Source organism: Physeter macrocephalus, chromosome 17 (assembly GCF_002837175.3).
Source record: "Physeter macrocephalus isolate SW-GA chromosome 17, ASM283717v5, whole genome shotgun sequence".
Classification (NCBI taxonomy): Eukaryota; Metazoa; Chordata; class Mammalia; order Artiodactyla; family Physeteridae; genus Physeter; species Physeter macrocephalus.
The window spans coordinates 272,911-281,961 of record NC_041230.1 but is presented as its reverse complement, the minus strand read 5'-3'; the positions used below and the strand labels follow the sequence as shown (position 1 = coordinate 281,961).

General features: G+C 61.9%; 1 protein-coding gene across 1 annotated transcript; it reads left to right on the top strand.

The window, feature by feature from the left end:
• The first annotated feature begins 53 nt into the window (after positions 1-53).
• On the top strand, positions 54-8,209 carry KCNC3 (potassium voltage-gated channel subfamily C member 3). Its single transcript, XM_024132382.1, has 5 exons — positions 54-437; positions 754-1,260; positions 5,399-6,506; positions 7,676-7,867; positions 8,106-8,209. Exons 1-5 carry the CDS (start codon positions 54-56, stop codon positions 8,207-8,209), a joined length of 2,295 nt encoding a protein of 764 aa, XP_023988150.1.
• Positions 8,210-9,051: the final 842 nt, after the last annotated feature.

The window sequence follows — 9,051 nt, the reverse complement described above, 5'->3', positions numbered from 1 at the left end:
CCCTGCGGCCCCGCCCCCTGAGACCCCGCCCCTCCCTCTCCGCCCCCCATCCAATGCTGAGCTCAGTCTGCGTCTCATCCTTCCGCGGGCGCCAGGGGTCCAGCAAACAGCAGCCGGTGCCGCCGCCGCAGCCGTCCGAGTCCCTGCTGCCGCTGCCCCCGCCGCCACCGCCACCGCCGCCGCTGCAGCAGCAGCAACAGCCTGCGCAGCCCGGCCCCGCCGCGTCCCCGGCGGGCCCCCCGGCATCCCGCGGGCCCGGGGGCCGGCGCGCCGAGCCATGCCCCGGGCTGCCGGCGGCGGCCATGGGGCGGCACGGCGGCGGCGGTGGCGACAGTGGCAAGATCGTGATCAACGTGGGCGGCGTGCGCCATGAGACGTACCGCTCGACGCTGCGTACCCTGCCGGGGACGCGGCTGGCCGGCTTGACGGAGCCCGAGGCGGCGGCGCACTTCGACTACGACCCGGGCGCCGACGAGTTCTTCTTTGACCGGCATCCGGGTGTCTTCGCCTACGTGCTCAACTACTACCGCACTGGCAAGCTGCACTGCCCGGCCGACGTGTGCGCGGGGCCCGGGGGGCCGGCGCGCCGAGCCATGCCCCGGGCTGCCGGCGGCGGCCATGGGGCGGCACGGCGGCGGCGGTGGCGACAGTGGCAAGATCGTGATCAACGTGGGCGGCGTGCGCCATGAGACGTACCGCTCGACGCTGCGTACCCTGCCGGGGACGCGGCTGGCCGGCTTGACGGAGCCCGAGGCGGCGGCGCACTTCGACTACGACCCGGGCGCCGACGAGTTCTTCTTTGACCGGCATCCGGGTGTCTTCGCCTACGTGCTCAACTACTACCGCACTGGCAAGCTGCACTGCCCGGCCGACGTGTGCGGGCCGCTCTTCGAGGAGGAGCTCGGCTTTTGGGGCATCGACGAGACCGACGTGGAGGCCTGCTGCTGGATGACCTACCGGCAGCACCGGGACGCCGAGGAAGCGCTCGACTCCTTCGAGGCACCCGACCCCTCGGGCGCCGCCAACGCTGCCAACGCCGCGGGCGCCCATGACGCGGGCCTGGACGACGAGGCGGGCGCGGGCGGCGGCGGCCTGGACGGCGCGGGCGGCGAGCTCAAGCGCCTCTGCTTCCAGGACGCTGGCGGCGGCGCCGGGGGCCCGCCAGGGGGCGCGGGCGGCGCGGGCGGCACGTGGTGGCGCCGCTGGCAGCCCCGCGTGTGGGCGCTCTTCGAGGACCCCTACTCGTCGCGGGCCGCCAGGGTGAGCGTGCTCTCGGAGCCCCCATCCCCCTCCCCTCTCCTGGAGCTTCCAGACCCTCAGGAACGCCCCATCCTCGCCCTTAATCCCTGGCCCTTCCCAGCCCTTCCTGGTCTCTCGGCCTCCCAGCCTCTTAGTCTCCCGTACTCTGAACACACCCCCCTCTCCCGGCCATCCCCAGATCCTCAGAAGATCTCTCTGCAACCTTCAGAATACTCCAGACCTCTCTAAACCCCACCCTGCTTATCTAGGCCATCGTAGGCCCTTAGAAACTTCCTTTCCGACCGTGAATCTCTTAAACACACCCCGTGAACAACCCCACATCTGCCTTTCCTGGACCCCTCCTGAGACCCTCAGAAGACATTTCCTCAACCCTCAGAGTCTTCCTAGCCCCTTTTAACCTCTTCTCACCTCTCTTGGCCACCCCTCGACCCTCAGAATACCCTTGTCCAGCCCTCAGTTTCTTGGACCTCCTTAGATCCTCAGAAGACATCTCTTCCTAACCCTCAAAGTGTCCTAGGCCCTGTGAACACTGTCTCCACCCCCTGCAGACCCTCTGAAGCCTGCTCTCTAGCTTCCAGCCTTCAGTCCTGCAGGCTCAACCAACACGTCTGATTCTCTTTCTGCCCGTCTCCACATCCCCTCCCTCTCTCCAAGTTTGAGTCTCCTGGTTATCTTTGAACCCCTCTTGCTTATTCTGCCCTTAAAGTCTCAGAATAGTTCCCACCCCAATCTCAGAGTCCCCTGGACTCCTCTGAACCTCCAAAGCACTTGTTCTGGCTAGGATACTTCCCCCTCACTGCAACAGAGTCTTGGGGCATCTTCTCTCCTGGGACCCTGCTGCCCCCTCTGTGTTCACATCCCTTCCTGCATCCTCCACACCAACTCCCCTCCCGAGGATTTCCCCATACAGCTCCAGACTTCCCCCAAGGCTTTCACACTCCTCCTCAATGTCTCCAGAAGAGTCCTGGGTCCCCATGATATGCCTTTCCTCTCCAGAACTTCCCATATGCCCTCCAGAATAGCTTCTCTCTCATCCACAGATTCTCACAGCTTCTTCCTTCATCGTTTAAACTGCATAGCCCACTCTCTATCTCTAGTACACCCTCCCCCCACCCTCAGCCTCCCAGCCTCTTTCCTAGTGGGTAAATGACTTTCCTTCCTGCTCCAGAACTTTACCTAACCTCAATCCTTGGGACCCTTCTCAAGTTATCAGCCCCAAAGCTTCCTCCTCAAAATAGCTCCCAGGTCTTTCTGACCTACCTTGGTATCTTTCCACCTGATCCCCCTCCCCAAGCCCTGCTCACTTCCCCTTTCTTAACGCCTCCCCCCCCACTACCCATTCCAAAGCACAGGACTGGGCCTCTCAGACCCCCCTCCGCCCCCCGCAAAGTGAACCAAAGAGCCCACGCTCCAGCCTTCTCCTCTCTCCAGTCTTATCTCTCTCAAAATTCCATATTTCCCCCAAAGCTCTCTTCGTCTCCCCCCAAAAAAACTTTCCTCAAACATCTGTAACTTCCCAGGCTAAACCGCTACCCTTCCCCCTGGTTCTCATTTGAACCTCTTCCTCCTCTTAACTTCCTCCCTGTGTTGGAGGAGAGAGGACAGTTCAAGATGGGGGGTGGGGAACTAGAGAGAGGAGGGAAAAAGGAGAGACTCCAGGCCCCTTTCTAGCCTCCTGGGGACCCAAACACCCGGCGGAGGCGGTCCGGCACCCTCCCCCCGCCGTGCCGCGTCCTGGGCCGGGAAGGACGCGGAGGACCCGCAGTGCCGCATTCGCACCGGGGGAGGGAGCGAGGGGGAGGGGGGCCGGAGGCACCGCATAAAGTTTGGTCCCCGGGAAGCGCTGAGTTGGCAAGATTTGGGGTTGGGTGGGGGGAGGTGGGGGAGAGGAGGTGCAGAAAGGACGTGGCCCTATATGTCCCCTCAGGCCTCTGAGCGGCACCCTCCTCCCTTGGCCTGGGGAGCCCTTCCCTCTTGTGACCCCATTGAAGTGTTCTGAGGTGAAACTAGGGGTCTGGGACAGCTACGGGGGACATTCATTTACTTTACAGATGTGTTTTGAGCGTCCACGTAGTGCCAAGCATCTTCTAGCCGCCAAATGAGAGTTTGAGAGTTGAGAGTTGAGGCCATTGCAAAGTGGAGGGTCCGGCTCTACCTCCCCCTCACTCCTCTCCCCATAATCTCCCCTTTCCTTCTTACGGGGACTCCATGCCCTCCTACCCCTTCTGCTTTTGAAGCATCTCTGGACAAGGGGGTCCTGACGCTGTCCAGCTTCTAAGCTGCGCACTGCGACGGGTGCCCACCTTTCTTTCTGTGTCCCGGGAGGGAAGGAGTTAATCAAGCTCCTGGCCTGTGGCCTCCCGCTGTGAAGCGGCACTGCGGCTGCGCACTGCCTGCTCGGCAAAGGCCTGGAATGGGTTAAGACAGCGCTCAGTCCTTGCGGCTGCGCACTGCGGTGGGGGAGCTGTCCGTGGTGCTGCCCCCCGCGCGCCCCGCCCCCTGGTCCATTCGGCCCGCCCCCACTGCGGTGCCGCAACCTGCGCCCTGCGCCCGGAGGGGGGCGGGGGAGCACCAGGCATGCGCTCTGCGGAGGCCACTGGCCTCTTAAACCACTGCGGAGAAACGAAGAGGGGGGCGGGGCAGAGGGCCAGAGTTGAGCCCCTAGCCCACCCCAAGATCTAGGGTCATCTCTGAGGCGGACTCTGGCCCGCCTCTCGGCTCTGCACTTCAGATTAAAGTCAAGGTCTCCCAAGCCCGGACCTTGCCCCCCATCCCGTGGAGGAAAGAGAGTGCAGAGAGGGACAGTTGATGGCCCGGTAGCCAACTCTGGCTCTCCTCTCTTTTCTGCACCCCAGGCCCTCTCTCCTCTACCCATCTGATTAAAGCCCCCTCTGCCTCAAAGCCCATCCCCTTCCTTCTCTAAGGACTAACCCCACTCCTTCGACCTCCCTTCTACATATCTGATAAAGCCAACTACAATTCCTAGGGGCCTTCTCCAAGATCTTGACCCTGTCTCTTCTCAAGTCCTTCATCAAAACCCACAACATTGGGCTCAGGACACTGGTCCTTCCCCATCTTGAAATGAACCAGGCACTCCCGCCCCCATATCTCTGAACCTCTGACAAGCCCCTTCACCTCTCCTTGGGCCTAGCCCTGCCCTCTCCCCTTCCCCTATGTTCAAGCCCCTGACATTCCCTTCCTTTCCAGAGCCTTAAACCCCACCGCTATCATCTTCCCTTTTTTCAGTCTTGACCCTTCACTTCCTTCTTCCTTCAGGGACCTAACACCCCTCCTCCCCTCTGTGGGTCCAACTCCGCACTGTTCTCTCTGGGTGAGGGCCTCACCCAGCCTTCTCGCTTTCCTGAGACCCAGTCATTAGCATCAAGGTCCTTAAACACCGGCACCTATCTGAGGCCTCAACCTTGGCTCTCTTTAACTGATGCCCCAACACCCTAATAATGGCTCAAGCCTTACTAAGTTCCAAACACTAGACCAAGCACTGGTTTTGGAGTCAGGCCCTTTGTATACTCATCTAATGAAATCCTTACAATAATCCTGTAAAAAATTTGAGGATCAGAAAGATTAATCTCCTTGCCCAATTGGGCAGGGAAAAAGCTGGATTCAAACCCAGGCTTTCTTACTGTTAACCACCTCCTGGTTCTGCCTCTGACGCACCCTCTCCCCTTCGCCTTCCCTCAGCTCCAAGCTAAGCCCCAAAGCCTCTGAGACACAGGATGTATGATGTTAAGTCTCCCTACCCACATCCCGCAACAGAATGCTTGGACCCTGCCAGGGACCCCTGAGATACGACACAGGGAACGGGAGGGTGGTGGGGGGATGGTCTAGGAGACAGAGCAAGGAGCCAGAAATTGCTGTTTCCGGGAAAGAAGTGGCCCATCTGCTGCTACTGCTGGGGCCAGCTCTTCTCCCGAGCTGGGGGAGAGCCGCCTCTGATCCTTTTGCAAGATTTAGAGAGAACAGGATGCAAGAAGTGATGGAGGCATTGGTGTTGGGACACTTGGGTTTCCCTGGAGTTTGTGTCTGGGAAAGGGGCCACTGGGAGGGTCTCGGGGAGATGGCTAATTGACCAGATGCCTGGGTCCCCTTTTGCCCTCTCTCTTCCTGTCCTGCCCCGCAGTATGTGGCCTTCGCCTCCCTCTTCTTCATCCTCATCTCCATCACCACCTTCTGCCTGGAGACGCACGAGGGTTTCATCCACATCAGCAACAAGACAGTGACGCAGGCCTCCCCGATCCCCGGGGCTCCGCCGGAGAACATCACCAATGTGGAGGTGGAGACGGAGCCCTTCCTGACCTACGTGGAGGGTGTGTGCGTCGTCTGGTTCACCTTTGAGTTTCTCATGCGCATCACCTTCTGCCCAGACAAGGTGGAGTTTCTCAAGAGCAGCCTCAACATCATCGACTGTGTGGCCATCCTGCCCTTCTATCTGGAGGTGGGGCTCTCGGGCCTCAGTTCCAAGGCCGCCAAAGACGTGCTGGGCTTCCTGCGGGTCGTCCGCTTTGTCCGGATCCTGCGCATCTTCAAGCTCACGCGGCACTTCGTGGGGCTGCGCGTGCTGGGCCACACCCTCCGTGCCAGCACCAATGAGTTCCTGCTCCTCATCATCTTCCTGGCGCTTGGCGTGCTCATCTTCGCCACTATGATCTACTACGCTGAGCGCATTGGCGCTGACCCCGACGACATCCTGGGCTCCAACCACACCTACTTCAAGAACATCCCCATCGGCTTCTGGTGGGCCGTGGTCACCATGACGACCCTGGGCTACGGAGACATGTACCCCAAGACGTGGTCAGGGATGCTGGTTGGGGCGCTGTGTGCCCTGGCTGGGGTGCTCACCATCGCCATGCCCGTGCCCGTCATTGTCAACAACTTTGGCATGTACTATTCGCTGGCCATGGCCAAACAGAAGCTGCCCAAGAAGAAGAATAAACATATTCCCCGGCCCCCGCAGCCCGGCTCGCCCAACTATTGCAAGCCCGACCCACCGCCACCGCCACCGCCCCATCCTCACCACAGCAGCGGCAGCATCAGCCCTCCACCACCCATCACCCCGCCCTCCACGGGGGTGACTGTGGCAGGGGCCTACCCACCAGGGCCCCACACACACCCCGGGCTGCTCAGGGGGGGAGCGGGTGGGCTCGGGATCATGGGGCTGCCTCCTCTGCCTGCCCCTGGGGAGCCTTGCCCGCTGGCTCAGGAGGAAGTGATTGAGATCAACCGGGCAGGTGAGGAGGGGGCGCGAGGGGTGGAGGTGGGGGGCGCAGGCAGAGGCGGGGAGGTTGTGAGGGGGGCAGGAGGTAGCCGCTGAGATTCCGGAGAGATGGGGTGGTCAGCAACAGAGACGGAAGAGAGGAAAGTGAATAGCAATCGCCGAGGCCAGAGAAGAGGCACGGAAATAGACAGTGATGGAGAAACAGAGGTTTCGTGTGAAAGAGTTTTGGGGAGAGACAGACTTGCAGCCAAGGTATTCAGGGGAACCGGGGGGCGGGGGGTAGAGTGATCAGCCATATGGTGAGAGGGACTCAGAGAAAGAGAGCTGGGAGGGCGGTTCAGAGCACAGGGAGAGAGTCTCACATGGGAATCAAGGGCCAGAGACAGAGGCCAGGGCACTCTTGCAGTGTCTGATGAAGGAGGGGAGGGGAGAGGAAAGTTGACTGAGCCTGTGCTCATCTCTCCCCCCAGGGGAGTCTGTGTCTCACAGGCGGTGATTGGGGCATCAGTCCCGGGGAAGGGAGAGGCTGGGGGGCCCCACCCCCATGCCTTAAGTAGGTCAAGAAAGGGAGCTGGGCCGCCCGGCCCCCATCTTGCTCCCTCAGCTGCTGACCCAGTTTCACACCAATTAAAAATAGCTAAAGTCAGAGCCTGGGGGACCCCCACCTCCCCCCCCTCATCTGTCACCTTGCCAACGCCTCCCACTGTGCCCTTGCCAGCGTCCAACACCCCTCCCTAAACCGCCACCTCCCAGCCCCCTGCATCCGTCCCGGCCGCCCCTCCAAACCTATCCCAAACCATGCACCCTACCCCAGCTGTGCCCTCTCCGGTCCACTTCAGCCAGCCATCCCGCCCTCCACTCTGTCTCAGCCTCCTTCCCAGCGCCCAGTTCCCTTCCCAACCACCTCTTCCCCCGGCCCTGTTCCTCCAAACACCCGACAGCCCACCTCAGTCCTGCCCTTCTCGGCACACAACAGCCCGCCCGACCCCCGCTTCCTAGCCTTCGACGCCCTTCCCTACCCGCACTCAACAGCCTCCCCACCCACGACCCGCTCCCCAAACCCACCAGCCGCACCCCCTAACAACCTGCACCCCCATCCCCTCTCCTTGCTGACCCTGCCGCTCCATGCGTTCCCACACCTCACTCTCTCCTTTGTGTCTCTGTCTGGCCCTCGGGACACAGATCCCCGCCCCAACGGGGACCCTGCAGCAGCGGCGCTTGCCCACGAGGACTGCCCGGCTATTGACCAGCCCGCCATGTCACCAGAAGACAAGAGCCCCATCACCCCCGGGGGCCGGGGCCGCTACAGCCGGGACCGAGCCTGCTTCCTCCTCACTGACTATGCCCCTTCCCCTGATGGCTCCATCCGGAAAGGTGAGGTGCCCTCCGCTGGCCCCCTGGGACCCTCCCTCTCCTCCCCTCCCCCAGGGGAGGGGAGGAGAGGGAGATGAGGGAGGAGGTGCCGGACTTCCCTTCCCCCATCTCCTGGCCCCAAATTCCCTCCCTCTTAGACGCCCTCCCCCAAATTTCCTCACCACTGACCCTTCACCTGTCTTTATTGCATCTCCATGGCCCCCCCACCCGACCCTCTGGCCTCTTCCCCCACCCCCAGCCACTGGCGCTCCCCCACTGCCCTCCCAAGACTGGCGTAAGCCAGGCCCCCCAAGCTTCTTGCCCGACCTCAACGCCAACGCTGCAGCCTGGATATCCCCCTAGCGGATGAACCCCCTCCCCCCAGGGTAAGTAGCCCCCACCCTCTGAACCCCCTCCCTCCCGACTAACCTGTCTGAGAACATGCAGCCCCCATTGACCGAGACTCCTGTCCCCTCACTCCGAACAGCTCCATCCAATTAACCCCCAGCCCTGACACTGGCCCTGCACCCGCCTGCCCAGGACCTGCGGTGCCCCTCACTAACCCCTAGAACTAAGCCCAACCCTCCCCACCATGTGCCTGACCTCCCTCCCCACCCTTACGACTGACCCCCATTCTCAGCCCCATCCACATCTCTCTCCCTGCCTCCCCCCTTGGTTTTGCTTTTGTTTATTTAATCAAGAAAATGGGGTACACACCCAGGACATTCTTCTGGGTGCAGGTTGGGGTGAGAGAGACTCAGCCACTCATCCAGTCACTTGTGGATTGGCCAGCACTTACAAAGCACACACAGGCTCCCGGCGCAGTGCTAGGCCCAGGGGATTCAGCAGTGAGCAACCCAACCGCACCCCCGCCCTCCACGAGCTCTCAGTTTGGGGGCGAGGCAGACACAGACCTAGAACTGAGGCCGAAAAGCAGGGCTGGGCTGAGGAGCCTTGTCCCGGCATCTGGGGAGGGGCGGGTCTGCTCCGGGGCTTTGTGAGGAGGCACCGGAGTCGGGAGACTGCAGGGCAGGAGGCTGGGGAGGAGGCTGGGATGAGGGTCCAGGGGGAGAGGACAAAGCCTGGGCCGGCGTCAGGGCTATGGGGGTGGAGAAGAAGGAAAGAGACAGAGAGAGTCGGGGGGCCACGGGTCAAGAGGGCAGGGTCAGGACTGGCCAGTGGGGGAGGTGAGGGAGATAGAGTGC